The sequence below is a fragment of the Falco peregrinus genome, chromosome 2 (genome assembly GCF_023634155.1).
Source record: "Falco peregrinus isolate bFalPer1 chromosome 2, bFalPer1.pri, whole genome shotgun sequence".
In the NCBI taxonomy this organism is placed as follows: Eukaryota; Metazoa; Chordata; class Aves; order Falconiformes; family Falconidae; genus Falco; species Falco peregrinus.
In genome coordinates this window covers 52,699,564-52,722,617 of record NC_073722.1, presented here as the reverse complement: position 1 = coordinate 52,722,617, position 23,054 = coordinate 52,699,564, and the positions used below count along the sequence as shown (strand labels likewise).

Here is a 23,054-nt window from a genome sequence, read left to right as displayed (position 1 = left end):
TTCCACAGAACATACACGGTACCAGTCACAAAGCCAACCTGGTCCTAGCTGTGGGGTCTCTTTTATAAAATAAAGTATCTAGGCATAGTCACCAAAAATGTAATGTGAACACAAATGCCAAAATCAGGACCCGATAAGCTGAACAGTGACATATTTTCATTTTGACAACTCAAACTGATAGTAGAAACAAAACATAGATGTCTAGCCCCAAAGCCTTTGAACAGTGATTTCATTTCTGAACAGACTGCCTGCCTGCTGAAGATCATGGCTGTCTCTCTACTGAGATCAACGGGCATTGTTTACTGTCTTAAAAAACAATGTAATGCTATTATAAATCAGAACAAAGTACATGTATGCATGAAACAGTGAAAATTATTCTTCTTCTGTAAAAGAATGTCTTCCAAGTTACATTTCTTTAATATTCTGTCATATGCTATGTATAGACAGAAAAATAATAAACTGATAAAGCATGAACAGATAAAATATAATGAAATGCCACTCTGGCAAACAGTGCTGTCTCTTGTGACAGTAACCAGAAGAAAAAGATGGAAGCCATTGATAATAACATTTTTCTTGTTTATTCTTACAGTACAGTAGGTCATTTCTCCCACCAGCATTGCATGAAACAAAAATGCTTTCTGTTGTAGAGCAGGATATGATGGTAGTTATTAACCATTTTTTACCCACGTAATGTACCTGCAAACTGCATTTGACCTGGATGTTGAAAGCAAGCCCTTACTTTTCTCAGGCTGTTTCTGCTGCATCCTAATCTGCCTCAGCCTAAGCCTCACACACTACCCCATGCTTCACGTTCCTGCCCCAGCCCCTGCACTCGCACAGCTCCCCAGTGATATGGTGAGCCGAGTCCAGCTGGTAAATGGCAGTCCTAAATCTAAAGACACTAAATCACATTTGCATTGGGAGGATGGTTTTCAGCTACATAAGGTCCCTTGGCCAGCTGCCTTCTGAGCAGTGCAGCATGGCGCAGGAACATGCTGCCAGGGACCACCACCTTCACCTTTTCCTTAACGCAAGGGCAACCTCACTTCTTGGTCCTAATTTTGTTAATTGAAACAAATCACACAGCAGACCGAAATTCAATCCTTTAAGGGTTCAAAAGCTTGGTAGAAACAATGCTAGCTGGCAATGGGATAATAAGGGGCTTTAATATGATCCAACGTAACAGCAGCTCTGATCCAACACAAATAAACGGGGCTCAAAAAGTGAAAGCAGAACAGAATGAACCATTACACTTGTCCCATATTTCTTATTTTATTTAGCACTTGCTATATTATCAATAGTTTAATATTCTACTATACATGCAAGAACCTGGCAGTGTGATGTCAATTAAAAAACATCAGGAAACTAATGTGTTAAATCTCTTAGCGCATGAATCTGAAATCACCCGTGCTTCATTAGCCCAAGACCACTCATAACTGACAGCTCCAACTTTTAAAGGTTAATATCACAATACTGTATTTCTAAACTGTAAATGCTGTTCTCAGAGTAAGTAAAACTGATAGGGCAAAATGAAATTGCAATTTGTTTAAAAAAATACAATTTTTTTTCTTCTGAATTTACTTTTACAGGGTCCACATTAAACACAGAAAATTTCTCAGTGAAGAGGTCACCATCTCCTACACCACATGCAGCATGCAAAAATAAATCAAAACATTCACTTGTAAAACAGGAAATGCAATCTCTTACCCCATCCACTGAAAAGGTAAAGAACGCTTCACTTCATAGAGAGACAGCTTTTTAGATAACAGAATTATCCCTGTAAGGCACATACACACACACACACCTTAAGAACTGCTGTTTACTGAAAACATTCCCCCAAGAAGTTAAATAGTTTGAAAGCTGTGAGTATTCAGCACCCTTGAAAACAGTCCAATATGAGCTCTTAAAATCAGAGAAGGATTTAGATGTCTAATTTGATTCAGACTTCCTAACAGCACTTCCTGATACAGATACATTACAACTACTTTCACTAGATACGTTACTACTTTTATAGACTGTGCTAAACTTCCTTTAAATGCAGATCAGATATAATCTGTTTTCACTGGCTTTTGCTTCTGCCAACTGTGGTTAATTTCTATACACTGATTATGCTGTCTTAAAATTAAGGATTTAAACAAATATGAATGGTACCTTGGAGAATATGATCGCCATGAAGCAGAGAAGGCACTGTTACAGGAAAACACTGTAAGTACAATTTATCTCAAAACCTGGGACGTAAATTCTTGGACAACATGTCTATAAACTGTCTGTGATTGCTTACAAGTTTTGTTGTAAACTAACCAATCTGTAACAAATCTGTGTCATACAGGATGAGACATTTTTGGTTAGAGATTGTTCAAAGAAATCAAATGCTGAACCATACGTTTTGGTTGTCTATTATGGAAGAAGAGTATACAATATTAAAATACGTTTTCTGGAAGAGAGTCAACAATATGCACTGGGAACAGGCCTCAGAGGAGATGTAGTAAGTAAAACCCCACCTAACAGTCTATTGCTTTTATGTTACACTTCACAAGTTCTTAACACTAAGGATTAGTTACAAACTCTCCCACATAAACTGGCTGTTTCATTGAAGTTTCTTTTACAATACTCTCATTTCAAGTATATCTCAAAGTTTCAAGCAACTTCAAGATGGTAATTTAAAACTGAATGTCATATACCATGCTCACATTCAGATTTAAATCAATGTGAAAATTTCCTAAGTACTTGTAATGCTTCTACCTACTCTAAGCAGCACCTGCAAAGCAAACGGGAAAGAAAAGTCCTCCCCTTCCAGGTACACATATTATTTTAGCATATTTTTTAACTTGCTATAATATAAGCAGATATTTTAAAATATATAGAACTCCACATATCTGACAGCATGGCCTGTTGCTGTTACTGCTACGTAATATCTTTTACTGTGTGTCTCATGCAGCAAAAGGCAAATTAAGATTTTTTTTTAAAAAAAAAGAGGAAATAGGACAAAAGTTGTAATGGATATTCAGAAGCAATCAAATCATGTGAGTCACCACCAATCAGTCTTCCAGATATGGTACATTCCAGTTAGAAAATTCCTTTAGATTAACAATGCTTTTTTACATAATTAAATTCAATTATATTAGTAAGAGTCTAACTATTTTTCTACCTATATAGTTAAATAACGAGTACTGTATCTGCAGGTCTTTCACAAAAGGGAAAAAAAAAGATAAAACTGAATAATCTCTACAAAGATGTGATAAAAAAAGAATTTAAAAGAACGCTCAGCTGTACAGCAAAAAAGCAAAGCAACACCCTACTATGAGTGTTATTAGCTATGCAGCTAAGGTGAAGCGTCAAAGCCTCTGTAGCTGAATCTTCAATTATGTCCTTTTCATTCATGTCAATACTCTCAAAACTTATCTTTTCTATATGTAGACTAAAAAAAAAAAAACCCTGAAATCAAAACTGATCCAAGATGACTTCAGAAATTTGGCAGGTCCAAGATTTATGTTTGGATTTTTATTAAAAAAACCATGGATGTCACGGTTTAACCCCGGCTGGTAATTAAGCCCCACGCAGCCATTCGCTCACTCCCCCCTCACCCAGAGGGATGGGGAGGAGAGTTGGAAAGGAACGTAAAACTCGAGGGTTAAGATAAGAACAATTTAATAATTGAAACAGAATGAAAATGAAAGACCACTAACAATGATGACAATACCAGTTATAACGAAAAGGGGAAGGGAAAGAATAACATCCAGAGGGGAGGGAAAGGAAGAAAGGAACACGTGGTGCACAACACAACTGCTCACCATGCGCTGACCGGTGCCCAGCCAGCCCCCGAGCAACGACCTGCCCACCCCAGCCAGACCCCAGCTATATATACTGGGCATGCCGTCCCATGGTATGGAATATCCCCTTGGCTAGTTCGGGTCACCTGTCCTGGCTGTGTCCCCTCCCAGCTCCTTGTGTCCTCCAGCCTTTTCACTAGCAAGGCCTGAGGAACTGAAAAGTCTCTACACCAAAGCCAAAACACAGCACCGCACTACCTCCTAAGAATTGAGTCCATCCCAGCTGAAAACTGGACAATGGAATAGGATCCACGAGCTTTCAGAGATAGGGAGCAAGGTTTACTGGCAAGTTGTTCTTCAAGAACATTGGTTTAACAATGAGGGGGGGAAATATCCTCCATTGTTCGAGCATACTGAAACAGTTTGGGAAGCAAAACGGTATAACAAATCAAGAACTGTACTGCAGCTACCATCATCCAAGGGTATAACAAATCAAGAACTGTACTGCAGGTACCATCATCCCGGCACTGCTGTAGTGAACCATCAGTCTTCCATAAAGCATTGGCTGCATTTCTGAACTGAACCTCCCAGATAACTTACTTTCTCCTAAACTCCAGGAGATTTAGTTTCCCATGGTTCCTATAACAGCCCTCAAAAAAAAAAAAAAATGCTCATATCAGAAATAGTGAGTCACTAAAAGAATGGAACTGAAATATGGTACACTACAGGATAATGTAGTACATGTTTAGTGGTCTACAGAATAAAGACATAAAACTGTATTGTCATCATTTTAACAGTTTTAACAATTAAGGCAACTAGAAAATTACCTGAATACATGAACAATTTTTACTGAACTAAAAGGAAGGAAAACACAATCCCTCCCTTCTCAGGAAACACCAAAATACATGACTTGTACACAGAAAGCATGCATCTTAAACAGTGCGTCTGGATTTGCAACAGTCAAATTGGAAAGTTACAATTCCGGAATAAAGATTTCAAGCATCTAATTAACAACCAACAGTATGTCTAAGGCTTGGCTCTACCAGGCCAAATTTGTCACAACATGCTACCTTAAGCCTTATGTTTATTATATTTTTTTCTCTTTAACGCAGAAATCCTCCCATAGATCAACTACAACCAAAAACTTTTAAGATTTGTCTTGCTCGTCAGTTATGTGTAGTACCAGAGAGCCACAGAGGCAGCAGCCTCCTACTTCTGTGCATTATTGTCAGCAGCAAACATGAACATAGAATTAACTAGGCACAAAGCACATATGCAATAATGAAAAATCAGTGGCATCAGCCTTGTTCAGAAGAGCTACTTCCATCTCAGGCAGTCTCAAAGGATTCCCCAAAATGCCCTTTCTTGAAAACTGTCACCTCAACTTCTGCACCTCACTTAAGGTTCTTATCTCAGAAGGGTGAAAACTATTTGTAAGGCTGTGAATTACAGCAAAATTGCTGCCTATAATTTTCCAATGCCTGTTAGAATGCTTTAGAGTACTCTGCATCGTTCCTCCACAGGGAAACCCTTTGTTACACTAAATCTTGCGGTGCACAGTGCAGACAGACCAGCTGCTTTATCTAAATTAGCTGAATACTCCCTCTTCATCCGCAAAAGAGAAAGAAACCTGGACAACAAGTGCAGACCTATTACATTTCTCAGTTAGTGATTTTATTCAAAGGTTCAGTCTTACAGATTTTATGCAGTAGGTTTTCACTTTTGGATTAGTCTTTGCATCCATTAAAAACATGATTTTCCTTACACATAAATATAATTTTTCCAAGTTTTCTCCATACTATTCCACCTTTTGATTTTTCATATACCATTTATGAGTTCTTAACACTTTGTATCAAAGAAGATTTTCAATTAACATTTTTTTTAATTATATAATTCAAATTTTATGAGTGCTTCCATCATTAGCTCTCATGTAGCCCTGTAAGGCCATAAGGTGGGGGTGGGAAGTGTTGATCATCAGACTTTTGTTTATGTTAGAAGTAACTGAAATTCCATGCAGCTAGATTAGTACCAAGCTGGGATATAATGAATACATGTATAGAAAAAAAACCAACACCATTCTGTTAGTGGAGCTCTATCTTTTGCTAGCAATTTAGCCACAGATGTTCACACCTACATACATATTTAATAAATTAAACCGAGCTCACTAAAGGCCAAAACACATACAGCTACAAAAGAAAGACTAGATCCCCAAATGGGACATATATGGAATTTAGGCATTTACATTCAAAACTGCTCTCCTGAGCACCCTTTACTTGGCTGTTGCCTTCCTCTGTTCCAGTTAGTTTCAATATTAAGGATCCAGAGATACCTGTAACGCTGCTGCTTTTCATGTACATTGTTCTTTTGAAGACAAAGAAATCAAAACCTTGCTCGCATTTAAACCTGATCATGACAAAACGTAATTTTTTTTTATCTCCTTTGCAAAACTGCCATTGCAGCATCAGGCTCAACTCACAATGCAGTAACTAAAAATTAAAGCCAGAAGTAGGATTCTCTCATTGCCTGTTTTACACACAAGCTTAAGAGCACAGGCCAAAGTGTATCTCTGGATTTCACTGCTGTGGCCACAGGTGTTTCCTCCATTCTCACCACTCCCTATCACCATTTGCAACTAACTTTCATTTTCAAACCACCAGTCATTCAAAGTCACATCATTTCAACTCAGTTCATCTCAATGAGTCAAATGGATACGCTCCACCTACCCTCATCAGCTGTTAAACTGGCCTGACTCATCACAGTAGATAAGGAAACACTTCTACAATGCCTTCCACTGAAAGTGTTGTCAGAAGTTACCACCAGGAAAATGGGCACAGTGAACATCTGTCAGGGGATTCTAATACTTTTAACCAAGACAGATGTTTTACCTTTTAAACATCTTGTCCACAGCTGAAACGATAGTTCAAGGATGAACTGCTCTCATTCAGGAAGCGTGACCTACAGTCCAGAGTCCTACCACCACCCAACACAATTCAAAACTAAACCTTTCGCAAGCAATCCTTGAGACCCTAATTGCTATCTTCCCAGACCAGTTTGGAGACCAGCAGATAAGACATTCCTGTGACAGCAGAGATCACTTTGAGTCCCTTCAGACAGTGAAGGGAAATGAACACATCTGAAGTACTGAATTTTCTTCAGCTTTATGTCTTCAGGTGTTTTTACATCTAGCAAAGCGTGGGGTAGCATTAAAAGAGCTGAAGACATAACATTCTGGACCATCAGTGCTCATCATTATGATGTCCAAGTCAACTTCATGTTCTAGCAGCCCTGAAGAGATTCAGAGCTCAGTATTTCAAATCTCACTAAAAATAAAAGAGTACAGGATGAAATAAAACAGGAAAAATATCTAAGTAACATCTGAGCCATTTTTCCCTCATTACCAGTTACACCTTGAAGGTACAGTGATGAATAATGGGATGTTAGCCAAGTGAAGCCAAGTTAAATTTCTGAAGCAAATAAATAATTACAGTAAGACTTCTAAACTTTCCAAACAACAAAAAAATATTAGAAAACAGGAAAAGAACTGATAAGGAGTAACTTTAGAATAAAAAAAAAAAAGTCACCATTACTTTGGTATGGCATGAAATGCAAACCACAGTTTTGCCTAGCTTTCTGGCAGCAACAGGGGCCTTGAACATAAGGCAAAGAAATTACAGCAAAGCAGAGCAAATGCATACGAGTAAAAGTCATCAAAACAACACTTTTAAAAAATTAGCACACTGGTTTTGAAATAAAGTAACTTTCATCTTAAAATAATATAGGAACAGTTTCACTGAATCACAGATTTCATCAGATTCTCTTGTTATAAAATAGGTGTGGATCAAGAGATGAGAGGCTACCTGAGGCATGAGATCCCATCACATACACAATGAATGACCATGCTTACTGTAAATGTGAAGTAATGTAGATACAGGCTATGTATAAATGTCACAGTAAGCCTGCATTACTGCGTACAGTTCTTAATACTAGTGAGTCCAAAGAATAGCTCAAGAGGAGAAACAGCAGTGCAATGACAACTTAGTAGTGTGATGAGAGCTTGGAAGTTACACACAAGGAAGAACTATTTAAACTGAAGGACTGCTAACCATTGGAATAGTACAATTGAGACTCCCAGCAGGACAGATGAGGATAAATATCCTGGATAGCTTTCCATTGCTGTTTGACCAAACCCGGGAATCTTGAACCACACCTTTATCATTTTAGGAATGGAAGATGTAATTGTTCTGTGTACCAGAGAACAAGACTAAAACCCTGCTGAGACCCTTCTTGTTCTATACATTAAAGGGATTTTATAGCAACTTTCTCAGTAAACTGAATGGGAAAATAAAAGCTACAAAGGAACTTGCAGTGTAAAATTTCATGTACTGCTAAGTAAGTGTAGCTTTTGACAGGGTAAAGGTAGTAATGATTTATAGTTGCTTCACCTTTTCAAAATCTATCATCATATCTGGCATCACAAACTCTTACAGGTGATAGTGCACTCTCAGGGCTTAGATACACTCCCCTTTTGCCCTAAGCTACCACTTACTTTGTCCTACACAAGACAGAGACACACAAAGGAAGGAAGAGGATTAAAATCTGGTGCTTTTCCTTTTATGGTTGCTTCCATCTACTCAGATCATAATTCTATGCAAAACATTAGATATTTCTAACACTGCTATTTGCAAGTCAATGTTATAGATAAAACCATCTAGCAATTTTGTTTTCAGTCACTGATTATAATTTTTCTTTTTCCCCCAGAAATTTAATTCTGTGAAAGAGATCATTGACTTCTACAAATATGTTCCTATTACACTCATCGACGGAAAGGATAAGTCAGGAATCCAGAGAGAACGGTGCTACCTCACATATCCATTCAAATCTCACAGAAGATGTTTTCTGCCTTAATGTCACTGATTCGTTTGTATAGATGTAAACAGAACAATTGACATGTCTCAAAAATCTGATTAGCCATTGATTGAGAAGCTCCCCATATTACAAAGCATTCTAAATGCTCCACCAAACTTGACTCCAACTGAGAATACAGATCTACTCCATTTTTTGATTCTTCTAATCTCTTTCTAACTTTGAGGATACCGGTACAGTATATGCCTAAAGTAATTCACAGAAAAGTATTAAGAGAGGACTGACCCCTGGTATCTTGACAATGACTGAATTATCTTGTACCCTACCTTCTAACATGAGACAAAAAACAGACTCCATCTTCCTTACCGAAATGTCACTGAAGCTCAGTTAGTAGCAAAACCTAATAAAGCGTACTACACTCATATAAGAAAAAACATTCTTGCTTTTAAAAACACATTTGAAATGCTATTTATCTAAGTACTCACTGTTTTAAGAATTTCATTCATTGTGTCTGTTTGCAGAGTAACAAGCTGTGCTCAGCAGCTACTGAGGTCAGCGGGTATCAACTGATGTTCACAGGTATTGCAGCAGATTATAAAGCTAGCTTTAATGATGTGAATTCTATTACTTAACTGACACTTACTCTTCAACTTAAGTAGCAGATAGTTGTATTCCGTATCTGAGCCTTCAAACACCTACTAGGACTATTACGCAAACAGTCCCTTTGAATTCATACCATGTGCAAACACAGAGATAAAAATCTTTATTAAGAACAACAGATGTGCTTCAAACTCAGCAAGAAACCATGTTCCAGTGTGTACCAAAGACAACAAGGTAGTATTGTTCCAGCAAAAAACTATGGTATTATTTAGTCATATAATTTGAGTTTTGGAAGGCTTAACTAAATTAAGATATGAAAGGCAAACCAGTATTTTTCAGCAAAGCGTCCATAATCTTCCTTTCTAAGCACACCCAGAAGTCTGACTAGGTAACTGGAATATACCCAGAAAACAACCTCAGTTACTTTATCCTTACAGAATAGAACAAGACTAATAAAAACACTGAAGCCCAAAACGTGACATTCCAACCCAATTTATGATGGATGTAGTGTGTAGTGGCACAAACTAGCTCTAAAAAAATTCAGCAGTTCATTGTTATTCCTCATAACCTTTTATTTCTTAATGCTGCATCAAAATGTAAGAGAACATTCGTTATAATTATTTCTTTCAAACCACTAAGACTATTAAACTTGAAGGGAATTATTCTGACATGACATATCTAACAAGAAGAATGAAAATCAACAAAACAGAAGCTGCTAAGTAGTTTGGCAAAGCTCATAGAGGCATGACAATATGCTTTAAGAGTTTTGTAACCATCATACAATTCAACTTGCAAATGGTTTTCATGTTAAAACAAAAAAAATATTTTCTAAATTAAACACATGAAAAACCCCCACAGCTTAACAATTCAGCTAGATTAAGGCAGTGACATACAAAGCATTGCAGATGTTTACTGAAACAGCAAACTTGCTTACAGAAGACAAGCATTACTAGTACACTTAAACCACCTAGATTTCATAAAGCTGAGCAGCAACACTTCCCCTGCCCTGCCCAGTATAGCTTTCATGAGGAATGTTCTAGTTTTGCCAGTGACAACTCTTAAGAAGCAAATTCAAAACTATTTATTTAGTAGCTTCTACAGAAACAAAATTGACTCAAACCATAATCTGAATTGAAGGAGTTAAAACAAAGGAGGAATTTTAACCATATTTTCTTACATTAACAATCTCAACATTTATATGTGATATGACAATTTTAAAATGGATGCTATTTTCACCATCAAAAATGCAAGTGGTACTGTTAGGTTTGGCATTGAAGTATACGAAGTGAAAAAAAACCCTCTAGTGCACCCATCTAAAAAAATATAATTCCATTCGAATATAAAATGAGAACTGTCATTTCATTATTATTGACAAAACAGACAAAAGGAAGGTTATTTTGTGGAACAGGTTAGTCTGATACAAATGATACAAAAATTTTCTATGTGTATATGATGAAAAAGATCTGACTTAAAGCACCAGCTGTCTGAAGGACTTTAACACTGTATTGCAAAAAGGTGGGAAAGCTATGTTTTAACTGGCTTTGAAAATAAGCCTCAATCAGATGCAGTTTTAAAATATTTACATTTCAATGCAAATACATACTTTATCAAAACAATGTATAATCTGCTGGAGTATATAAAAAATATTCCTAGCTTAAACTGTTTACAAAAATGCACCAACAGTGAAAAGAATTAGGGACTACCAGTTTTTCTAGAGTAGTCCAAGTTCAAACATGGAACAAACATCCAGCATTAGTCAGTATTTTCTTAATCTGTAAAAATGCGAAGTGATTTGAATTATAAATATGTGCTTCAATATAGTTCATTCCATATGATTTTAAAATTACTTAAAATTACATAAAATTGACACAATGAAGAAAAACATTTGTTCACGTACAGAAACATTAGACTTCAGTCTCATCCATCCCTCCTCTTTACTAAAAACCTGAAATTTGGCCCTGACTTAGGAAAGTGTTTTAGCAACTGAGCAATGTTCACACTGCACTGAAGTCAGTAGATACAAATCAGACATACGTATGTAACTAGGCACATGCTTGTATGAATTGAGGCCTACAAAAAGTGTATTTTAACATCTAAATTCTTGACATTAAGGAGGACGAAAGACTGCACTGAGAATCTGGTTCAACACTGTCAATGTAAAAGCTGTGCAACATGTTTTTTCCATTTTGAAAGTTCTTCATCTTCAGCAAGTTCCCCCTGTAAATAAGTATTACCTCACAGACTAGAGTTCTAACCAAATGCCTAATTCTGCAAACGTGTTTCTATCAAGCTACACACACGGTGATAAAGGGTTTATGTTTTGCTATTACTTCCTTACATTTCAGAACAGCCTTGAGATGATCTAGAGAAAAGCTTCTCTTCTGTCGGTCCAAGCCCGATGGTATCTCCGAATCTGCCTGTTCAGAACAAAGACGGTACAGAAAGCTGACAGTGTGCTGCTCTCACATCTACTCAATACAGGCTAGCTAAAGACTTCAAAACTTCAAGTACTAAATCAAAGTAAAAACTTTTTAGTGCTATCTGACCTAGTGAGAGTAACCGATCCCACAGATTCTTCATTTACACCCTTTTGTCTCCTCTGAGGTCAGCAGAAGTACTTGAAACACACCACTTAAAAATGTAAGTTTTACTTTTTGTGTGCGGTGCTTAATTTGCCACTAAAACCTATGATACACACTTGCTGCCCAGAGAGGATCAAAGGTGCTTTTCAGTACACATACACTTGATCTCTGAAACACTACACTGTAATAAAGCAAACTAAACCCTGTTAAAGTTACAAAGATCTCATTGTCTAAGATTTTAATTCATACAGATTGAGCACAAACTAGTTACAGCACAGTATACTAGCACAGAAAATGGTAACCAGAAAGAAGTTTGCATAGCAAATCTTTTACAAATTTCTCCTACAAAACAGATGAAGTTGACCTCAAATACAAATTTCACACACAGGAGTGCAAAGTAGTGCTTAATCCTCACTATCAGCTTTTCTGTATCTCTATAACTCTGCTCTCTTGTTGCACTTTGCTAACAGTGGAGACCTTTTGGCAAAATAAAGCAGTTATTTCAGTCTTCCTTTCCAAGTAACTTAGTGGCACTCATTAAACATAAGAGGGGAAACCACCCCTAGTCTCTCACTTAGTGCTTTTTTGCTGAAAGAGAAAGAACATCCCAGCCTTTCGTTGCCTCTATCAAGTGCCTCTGCCCATGACTTATCCATTCTTCTTGATCCATATATACTCTTCCACAAAACCAACACTTAAACAGACACTGAAGTGTTTCAGCTGGTGAATTTTCCACCACTTGGTAGTTGTTTTTATGGGTCTTTTTTAGTTTCATTTTTAGCATACTCTGTTTTTTCACTTGGTTTCCTATCTCAACATTCTGAAGAGTAAGACGCTTTCGGTAACGTTTGACACCCAGACAACTACTTGTCCTTTCTGACAGAACTACTTTCAGGACTTGACCTTTATACTTGTTGATAGTCTTCATGACGTTAATTATCTCTGGTGAGTCAACATCAGGATGGTTTAGTACCACAACTGGCTGGTTACGACGAGGGCATTTTATCAACTGATTCCTTCTCAGAGGGACAAGCCGAAGACGTCTTGCTGTCAACAGATAAGACATGTCAGAACTGGTCTCCGACTGAGTTCTTGTTTTCCTCTTAGAAAGTTCCCTGAAGCTTGATTGTTTTGCCTTATTTTTGGGACCTAGTTGACTTTTTGAGTAGGGTCTGCTTTGCTTATTCAAATCACTGCTTTTCTGAAATGGTACACCAGTTTGTTTGCTATGATTTTTAACACCTGCCTCTCGCCTTGGTCTTTGCCTGAGTGATATACTTCGGGACTCAGCATTCCATTCACTCTGATTAGGCAAACATGGCAAATTACTAACTGTCTCAGAAACACTGACAGGAACTGGGCGAGGCAGAAACATTTCATTGCAATACACAGAAGCTGATGTTTCACTCCTGTTTTCTATTCCATTTGAGTTTTGACTGCTAGTAGCATTCAGCACTCTCAGCATTGTCCCTTTGGGAATAAACACTGGAGTAGCAACATGGGAATTTTTAGTTACCCTGCTTTTAGATGTTCTTGCAAATGTAAGGAACTGATCTTTACTGTGTTCTTCACTGTTAATGACACTGTTTCCACCATGCCCTGGAGGCAAAGATGCAGGCTGTTCCACTTCAGCAGCAGAAACTCTCTCACAGCCTGATGAATTTTCTTGATGGAAAAGCACCTTTCTACTAGAAGCTTGACATCTCACAGGCATAGATTTCATGTTAGATTCAGCAGCAGACATAAGCTGAGCAATCTTTCTACACAGTAATGTTGCTGACTTCTTACTGCATGTTGTGTCATCCCATCTGACACCCTCTGGAACATTTTCAGCTCCAGAGCTAAGAGAAAACACAGACGAAATAACAGGTCCTTCAAGAGGATTGCCTTTATTTTCCATCTTCTGTAGTTCTAATGATTCCACAAGATGACTGTTCTTTTGACTTACTGTTTCAGCTCTCTTTGCTTTGCTGAAGTCGAAAGTCAGGTCCTTGCAAGGTGGAATTTTAGTAACATTCAGGTTTTTTCTTGCTTCAGAAGGTGTAACACTTTTTTTATCAAAACCGTTACCAGCTAAATGTGTCTCTGTAGAGCTGACTGGCAGACTCCTACACTCTTTGTCATCACTTTTTAGAGGCAATGGATCCTTTTGTTCAAGGACTACAGAAGATTTTTTGCCCTCCTGAGCAGCCTCTACTGAAGTGTTCTCATAACTTTTATCTTCAGAAATAGCAGCATATTTTGGACAGGGTATATCCACACCTTCTTCATAACAATACAAGTCATAATGTAAATTATTTTTCCCATCTACTTCCCACCGTGAGGATTTGAGATTATTTTTTTTTTCGGTACTATTAATCACCAGAGACTGAGAACAAAGTTCTATAACACCTGAATGGACATCAATACCTTTCACTAAATGAAAGCACAATTTTGACGCCTCTTCCCTATGTACAGATACAGAGTTATAGTCTGAGATTTGAGAATCAGAAGAACAAAGACATTCAGAATTCTTGTCATAGGTACTATCCAAATTAAGCTGGCTACTAACGCTGGAGAGTTTGTCAACATTCACTTCCATGGTTAGTAACTCATTCTGAGACACAGAAGATGTTTTTCGTCCTTCTGCAGATCGTTCCATACCTTGATTCTCAAGTTCCTCTTCAGGATTGTTCACAGGTTTATAAGTCGCTTCTTTCATAGGAATTAGTTTAAGAACCAGCTGTTGTGCTCCATTCACTATTTTAATCTCTACTATCTGGGCTAAGCAGTTAGAAGGAACTACAAGTTCAGATGGTGCAATTACTGTTAAAGGCATCCCAGGTTCTAAAGGCTCTGTTTTTGGAGAATAAACCTCAACTTCCACACTTTGATTCTCACATACACTTATTTCAGATGGCTCCAATACTGTTTTATCCTGGACTGGTGCCATGTTTACACTACATTCTACATCACGAGACAAACAGACTGTTTTAGTTGCTTTACCTGGAACCTCACAAACCATATTTGAAGACGAATTTGGAAGTTCATTCTGAAAAGGAATTTTATCATATTTCTGCTTTTCAAATAAAATGCTTTGACTCTGCTTCTTTTGCTTGTGGTTTATGATATTTTTTGACAGCCGTTTTGTGGGTGTTTCATGTACTCTTCTTGTATGCTTTACTATATAGTCATGTCTAACAGCACCATATTCACAGTATTCACACTGATATGGAAAAACCCCAGTGTGTTTTACCAAATGCCTCTGGAATTCTCCTTTGGTGTAGGATACGTAACTACAGTGGAAACAGATAAATTTAATTTCTTCATGTTGACCTACATGCTTCTTATACTGTAAAGGATCCTTTGTCGAAAACCTGCATTTATCACAGTAGTATTTACCTGGCAGAAAGTTTTTAACTTTAAACGTTCTCTGGGCTTTACTTGGGGATTTCTTTTCATGTTTTTCAACAGCATTGGCACCCTCAGGAACAAAATGGAAAACTGGTGGTGTAATATGACTGCACTTCTTGCAGATGAAATTTTTGTCTTCAGTCCACCCAAGCTTCTTATGCTTCTCTGTATCTTGCATTGAAATTCTCTGAACACTTCTGCATTTTATACAGCTTATCAGTGACAACTGATTGTTCTCAGCCTCAGTCCCTTGGTAGCAACAGTTTTGGTCATCATCCCCTTTTGATGGATTTGTTTTATCCTCAGGAGATTGCTTTGGGGATGTAGTTAAAGAATTATTTTTATCATTGACTTGGCCAGGGTACAATCTTGGTAAAATTTCCCTCATTTTTTTCAACTGCATTTCAGAAGACGTGACTCTGCACCAGTTTTGTCAAACAGAGCATCAACAGATTGAATGTTTTCTTGATATTAGCCTTGTGTATGCTGCTCATTAATCAATCATTCAGGCCACCAATCTGCAGAATATAGACCTTGGAAGAAACGGTGCTCAAGCAACTGCATCCGTATTATATTCCATGTTCTTAATTTTATCAGCTTCTAGCACTGAAGAATAAAAAGCAGAAAAATAAGTCAGTTAATGATTCACCAATTGCTGAAATACAATGAACTAGTAACTATTAGTGGACTACAGTTGAATTATGGAGTGCAAGTCTACTGTTGATATACCACTGACTGTATTCTACACATACCACCATTAACTCTAAGCAAAACATACCCAATCAAATAATCCTTCAACATTTGCTTTTCTTCAAAATGTTCATAAATTCATAAAATTATTTGCTATGCATCAAAACCTAGAGAGTTCATGCTACTTCTTCCAAATCATAAAATATTTTACATTGAAGACATGTATTTATAAACCTAACAGGAAAGACACCTGGTAACAGAACTGAGCAGCAGAATAGGATTTCAGTTCATATACAGCCCTTAACTCGGGGAAAAGATATGAAACACTGCAAGTGCCACTCATTTGTGAATCTCAGCAGGAAAAGGGAGAGTGGCTAACAATAGTTACTAGAAACAGGCAACTGTGAGTTTGTTTTTAAATATAAGGAATTTTAAGTTAGCATGGAAATTCCTGAAGTACAGAAGGAAGTTCTTTTCTAATCAGTGCCCATGTTTCAGACTCGAACAGTCTTGAACACTAATTCATAACAAGATGTGATTTATACTTCACATGTGTTCAAAGTAATGAAGTCAAAACTTTTGCAGCTGCAAAATTAATTACTTTCACTTTATAAATATCACAGTGCAATCACTTCTATGTATGTGGACAAGTATATAAATAATTCATTCCATCCTGGCAATACAGAATGTGTCAATCAAGCAAAATAACGCAACAGAAGGCAGAGGGAGAACAGTAATACCAGTGTATCAGTGTAAAACCACATTAACTGGTGCAGTAGATTTGGCCCCACAGGTTCCAGCACTCTTAACTGTCTCTCTTCTATATTTAACATGAACAAGATCTCAGCCTTTAAGCTTTTGCCAAGACTATGAGGCCACTTATTTGGAAAATGAACAACTATAGTAGTCAGACACACACAAAACAAAACAAAGTCCAAAGCTAACAGCAACAACTAAAATTACCTCTTCCTTATTCAAACATTCTTACTTACAGACATACTGTTGCACACATCTGCATTCATGTAGTGACCCTATTTCATGAGGTTATTTCCAGGTTCCTTTAGATAACAATATATCCTAGAGAAGGCTTCTACTTCTGAAATCCAGTTCCTCTACAAATCTGTTCTACAGAAATCAGGACCCGATTTGGGCTCCACAAGCACAGCACTGCGATCACTTAAGCAGCAACCTATTACAATAATCCTACATGAATGAGGAAAGCTTTACACTATGGTACATCTCCACAATGGCTTGACAGGAGTAAGCACCTGATCCAGAAAGTTTTTCCTGCATCTCCCTGTGCTCATCTGCCAAAAATCCCTAACTGCTATAGGAATGCTGCCCTAAAGGTAAGGCTCTGCTAAGAGCAAGTATACTGATGTAATCCCAAACAACAGTAAAAATAAAGTTACAAAACTGGTTAGGGACAACATAATGGGCTTTTCATTCTTTAGCAGATGGATGGCAGCCAGCACCCCTGCAAAACTCCTCAGCAGGTAGTTCTTAAGAGCGTAGCAACTTCATTTCATTGCAACGCAGACAGCTGTATACCCCTATGTAAAAAAACCTTTATATCCCCATGTGAAAAACAAATCAATGGCAGGCTCCCAAGAAGGAAGCAAGTATACATGACTATTACATCATGGTCTGAAAACTTGTCTTAAGCAAGTCTAATGTTCTAGTGTAACATTTTAGAATCTGGATAATAGAGGACATAGAGGAAAGAAGACATACATTTCTGGTAGCCTCAGGTGGACTATTCTTCCCCTACTAACATCACTTCTTAAGACTTAAGATGAACCTTGTTGACACACAAGTGTGACGGTAAGCCTATGTTCAGGAGATTCACTGTTTTATTTTGGGACAAAGATAAGAGATCTTGATAAGCTCAAGATCCAAACCAAAGAGTCTTTGAAGAGTTCTATACAGCTTTAAGAACAAACTGAAATTGCATTTGAAAGTCTGATCAATATTTGCCCTTTTTTTTTTTCTGTTAACAGCTATCCATTGATACTGAAAAGGCCTTCCATACGAACTGATAAGCATAGAGCATTTTATGCCATCAACAACCTTGACCACAAAAAAACAATATTAAAACCCTTTTTCTTGTATTTTTTAATTACTATTTCTTCTATTTTTATATGACTATAAACATCACATTATGGGACAATATGAAGAAGGATCCACCACCTTTAAAGAGCAAGAAAGTTCAAGAAATGCTGTCAAACATTTTAAGAATGTTCCAATTTACCAGACAGATCTGAGCTGCTGCTCAGCCCAAGAGGACACTAAAAAGCGTAACAGAGATAATTCAAACAACAGGATAGTAATCCTTCTAAACTTTTTTAACTCAAACTGCTTTATATATGAAAGTAGAAGCAAACAGGTTTGTCATGTTTTAACCCCAAAACCAAGCTTTCATTCACACCTGTGACAAATACAATATTGCTAGAACCCAGGTTTTGAATGTTGCTGGAGTTACTGTAACTGTGTTCCAGATGTGTGGTGGGTTGATCCTAGCCAGCAGCCAAGCAGCCACACAACTGCTCGCTGGCTCTCCACCCCTCCCTGAGTAGGAAGGGCAGTGAACTGGAGAAAAGCATCAAGAAAGCTTATGGGTCAGAACAAAGGCACTTTAACAGGTCAAGGAAAGAGGCAGGGAGGTGATGCGAAGGAAATCACTCACCATGTTCCACAAGCAGACCAATGCCCCAGTCTCTGAGCAACAGCCACCTTGGAAGACAAGCCCACTCTCCCCATCTTCCTCTACTTCCAGTTTTCGTTGCCGAGCATAATATTGTATGGTATGGAATATATCCCCTTGACCAATTCTGGTCAGCTGTCCCAGCAGCATGACCTCCCAAACTCTTGTCCACCGCATGCCTACTCCCTGCAGTTGAGGCAGAGATGGGGGGGAAAAAAAACCTTGATGCTGTAAAACTGCTGTTCAGCAACAATCAAAACACTGGTATAAGCACTGTTTCAGCCACAGATCCAAAACACAGTACGGTAAAAACTGCTATGAAGAAATTTCACCCCACCCCAGCCAGACCTAGCACAAAACAAAAAAGAACTGAATAACCAGTTGATGCTGAAGTGAAATCACTGTTGTCGCCCTACACAGTTATTCACCAATCCTTCCTGAACATTGAATAGTTAGTAAGAAAAGTTTTGATGCAAACAGGTCCACTGTATCATTATTTTGGATAAAACAAGCCCAACCAGTACACTGTAATGTCACTCTTATTTTAAAAAGTTATTTGCTTTTTCTGGTGACTTCAGAAAAATGAGGTCATCAATGTAGACAGAGGGGTGGTAAAATCCAGCACCCATTTGCTCCATATGGGGGGGGGGGGGGGGCAGGGCCTGGCCAGAGGGATTCCCCTGAAAATTTGTTTTGGTATTTAAAGGGTTAACAAAGACATGCTTCAGAATATTTAATTAAAAGACACAGGCGATATGCGATATTTTCCAGTTACAATCAAATGCAGAGCACACAGACCAATCCAAAGATATCATTAAAGCAAGACCTAGAAGTCTGTATGAAGTCCAAATGGCAAAGAGGAACAGGATGAATGAAGAATGGAGTAAGAGACACTAGTAGTGTTAAAATTAATTCCAGTCACTGGCTTTATAGGAATGGATTCAGAAAAAAACTGGTGGTACCTGAATTTGGAGACATGAAAAAAAATTAGAGCCCTAGTTGGGGGAGGGGGGGGGGTGGGGGTGTTGAAGCAGCAAAGATTTAGAGGCACATGGAAAAAGGACAACAAAAGGAAGGTAAACCAACCTTGCTCAAACACCTGCCATTCAACATTAAAAAGTCAGGCATTTAATAAAAGGAAATAATCCTGCCTTTCACACAACACTAGTGTATTTTGAAACTTGCTGCTCAACACACAGAGAACAACAGATCTGCAGGAGTCAAAATGCATTTCAAACAGTGGATATAAAGTACATAAAGGTTAGAAAACAAAGATCAATTAAAACCAAGAAAAACAGGAAGAAACATCCTCTGCAGCCTGATGATGCCAACTTCAAGGTTTTTTTATGAGGTTTTTTGCACTGCAGTAGATTACAAAACACTGATGTGGCCACTGTCAAGACAAGAACTACCAGTGCCTTCCCATTATTCTATATGCCTGAAATTTCCATTTACCTGAAATACTTTTCTTTGAAATGATGAACAAAATATTAATGTATTTTCCAGTGTTTTAGTTCCTTTCTTATCTCAAATTATATGCTGCTATCAATGAGATGGCTGTGAAAAGCAGTATGCATTTATCATATGGGATCAAATAAGTAAGACCTTACTTTGGCAAAGCAAATACCTCACACAGACTGCACCCAGCTATGAACACCTGCTTTGTACTGAAAAGCACACATAAGTCATTCCCTAAGATAGCAGTTGAAACAGACCTGGAAGACACTGTGCATCACTGTATCAGGAAGATGCAGTGTGTTAAATCTGAGTCTATGAAAAGCTTATAACTGTGTAAGCTTAAAATCATCATGCCTGTAATTTACAATTATATATATGCAACATACTACACATTGAACATCAACTGACAACCTCTGATAAGCAGAGTTAACTGTTCCACTGACCCAACTGCAGCTGTCGATTATTAGTCACTAATTTTAGGCCCAGTGACTGGGAGAGATCTTAAGTGCTTCACTCAAGTATAATATATTGTACTAATTAAAATTATTGGGTTTGTATGAAAAACAAGTCAGTCAAATACACCAAGGAAATTTTATCTACAATTATTTCTTCTTAAAAAGACATTGTTTCACAATAACAGCTAACATAACACTTTTTGTATTTGAAATTCACACAAAGTTTTTCCATGAAAATGAATGAGGAATCTCAATGCAGAGAATTAAAAAGAGCAAAGACCATTCATTAGGTTTTTAGAGCTTATTTTTATTATAAAATATACAGCTATTTCACTCTACAGAAAAAAATAATTATTCAACATTTTTACTACTTAAAGTTATGCAAAATGCTGATTAAATCACTATTTTTCAAATGCATAGGTGAACAAATGTCCAGCCATTAACATTTATTGGCATTGTATGAAGGCAGGTACACGTATGCACTATACAGTACTCTACTGAAAAGGAGGTCTGCTTCTCTGTGGCTCTAGGACTGAGGCCTAGCTTTATTTGTATCTAAAAGATACACATTTCTAACATAGCACTCAATTGCTTGGTGTCTTCTTGCAATAAGCTAAGCAAGGCATTCTCAAATAACTACTGTATCAAAAGTAGTATTTGAGAGCGCTCAGAGATGTTTATACAGTTATCATTACATGTATAAACCATTTTTTAAATTTATTCTGCACATTTCATCGTATCACACAATTTACAACCATTCTCAAAATCTTTCTGTATATCCAAAACATACTAATATTAAGCATTACTTTATGCTTTAAGGCGCATAAGCAAGAAAGCAAGGAAGTATGGCACTGAATAAAATGGGAGAGAGTCCCATTAAAAGTACATATCCCTCCATGTCCAGTCCTTAAAACACTTATGTAGATGCTGAAATTCATGTCTAGAGATTTAATTCCTGCTAAGATGAGCCACATACAATCTGCATGTGCAAGAAAATGGCCTCGACTATAACCATTTACTGTAGCAACAATGCAGAAGAGAATGCTAGCAAAATCCTGCAAAATGCCATTAGTCGCCTTAATAATGAAACTGACTTTTTTCATTAAACGTACATTTTGGGACACTTCGGCTACATCTATGATAAGACTGGATCATTCATTTAGAAAAAAATCTAAGTCATATTACAGGTCTACATTATTTTAAGTGTCTAATGTAATACTTTATGACCGATTCCCTTGCAACAAAATTTAATTTAGTATTAATTAAGTGTATCTTATGCCTAACTATTCAATTCAAACACAAAATACAGGATGCCCTACCTTGCTCAGTAACACAGTCACTAACCCATAAGCTTCTTTCCTTCAGGAAGAAGACCAAGATGACAAACCTGGACAACGGCTTCACAGTCCAGACGAGTCTGAAGCAGCTTGATGGCGTCCACAAGACAGCAGCAGACAGCAGCGCCCGCCCAACAGCACCAAAAATTCCCCTTTCCTTGGGCATCCAGCCCACCCACGCAGAAGTGGCTGCCGCCTCCCCAGGGATGAGAGTCCTCCCGCGCTTAGGGCCCGTCGCCGGAGGCCGAGCCCCGCCTCTGCCCAAGCAGAGGCTGCCGGGCGTCTGGCGGACCCTCCGCAGGCCACGCTGACCTCGGCCCGCCGCCGCCGCCGCCGGGAAGGCGGCTCCGCCCGCGCCGCCGCGCAGTGCCGCCGCCGGCCCGCAGGGGGCAGCACCGCGCGGCCCGCCAAGCCGCAGCCCGCGCTCGCCGCTCGGACCCCTCGGCCCGCCGCGCGGGCGGGCAGGCAGGGCGGCTCCGGGCAGCCGACGTCCGCGGCGCTGGCCTGGCCGGCACAGGCGAGGTGTGTGAGCCTTACCTGGCTCGGAGAAGGACCAGCTGAGAAAAGGGCGAGCGCGCTGGGTGGGTGGGTGGGTGGCTGGCTGCCTCAGCGGCAGACCCCGCCAGCCGCCATCGCTCCCCTCGTCTCCAGCCGCACGAGAAACGCAGCGCCGGTCCTCATCCTCCCGGCACACAGCTCCCGCCCCCCCGCTCCATCCTGAGGTACTTACCGCAGCGTCAGCGAGCGAGCGCGGGCCGCCGCCTCAGCACGACCCACCGCCCACCGCGGCGACGGAACTGACCTCAGCGGCCGCTGCGCTGCCGCGCCACCCCATTGGCCTGCGCCGCACCGCCGCTCCCGCCAGGCGCCGTGTAGAGCTCTACTGAGGCGCCCCGGGCGCGGCGGCGGCGGCGGCGCATGCGCGCTGCGCACAGCGGCCCGGCCCGGCCTGGGGGGGGCCCCGCTGGGGAGGCCCCGGCGCTGGGGGTGACACGTTGAGGAGACCCGGGGAGCGCAGTCCGCACCCGCGTGGGGACCTGTCACCCCCGTGGGAGCCAGCAGCGCGCGGGGAGCGCAGGGCGAGCCATGGTGGGAGAAGCTGGTTGGTGTTGAAACACGACAGGATGGCAGACGAGGGTGTATAAGACGCGCTGTTGTGTTGATGCCTGCTAGCTCGGGACAACAGGCCGCAGGAAGAACTG

General features: G+C 39.2%; 2 protein-coding genes across 7 annotated transcripts in view; one reads left to right on the top strand and one right to left on the bottom strand.

The window, feature by feature from the left end:
• Window positions 1-9,667, top strand: part of CLNK (cytokine dependent hematopoietic cell linker) — a 64,035-nt gene extending 54,368 nt beyond the window's left edge. For all 3 annotated transcript variants that reach the window (XM_055795044.1, XM_055795045.1, XM_027794760.2), the window contains 4 exons: window positions 1,590-1,723; window positions 2,128-2,205; window positions 2,330-2,485; window positions 8,529-9,667. In XM_055795044.1, coding sequence (XP_055651019.1) covers window positions 1,590-1,723; window positions 2,128-2,205; window positions 2,330-2,485; window positions 8,529-8,675 — 515 coding nt within the window. In that variant the 3' untranslated portion in view covers window positions 8,676-9,667. The remainder of the gene's footprint in view (window positions 1-1,589; window positions 1,724-2,127; window positions 2,206-2,329; window positions 2,486-8,528) is intronic.
• Window positions 9,668-9,791: 124 nt separating this feature from the next.
• On the bottom strand, window positions 9,792-22,757 carry ZNF518B (zinc finger protein 518B). 4 transcript variants are annotated; one of them, XM_055795043.1, is made up of 3 exons: window positions 22,583-22,757; window positions 18,585-18,788; window positions 9,792-15,814 (listed from the first exon to the last, which is right to left on the bottom strand). In XM_055795043.1, the coding sequence occupies exon 3, from the start codon at window positions 15,609-15,611 to the stop codon at window positions 12,390-12,392; it is 3,222 nt and encodes a 1,073-aa protein (XP_055651018.1). In that variant the 5' UTR covers window positions 15,612-15,814; window positions 18,585-18,788; window positions 22,583-22,757; the 3' UTR covers window positions 9,792-12,389. The 4 variants fall into 4 exon arrangements, with proteins under 4 accessions (XP_055651018.1, XP_055651017.1, XP_027650560.1 ...); XM_055795042.1 differs by lacking the exon at window positions 18,585-18,788; XM_027794759.2 differs by lacking the exons at window positions 18,585-18,788; window positions 22,583-22,757 and adding an exon at window positions 21,835-22,193.
• Between the last annotated feature and the right edge of the window lie 297 nt (window positions 22,758-23,054).

Coding starts and splice junctions, on each gene's coding strand:
- ZNF518B (XM_055795043.1), bottom strand. CDS start 15,611: ATGCAGTTGAAAAAAATGAGGGAAATTTTACCAAGATTGTACCCTGGC.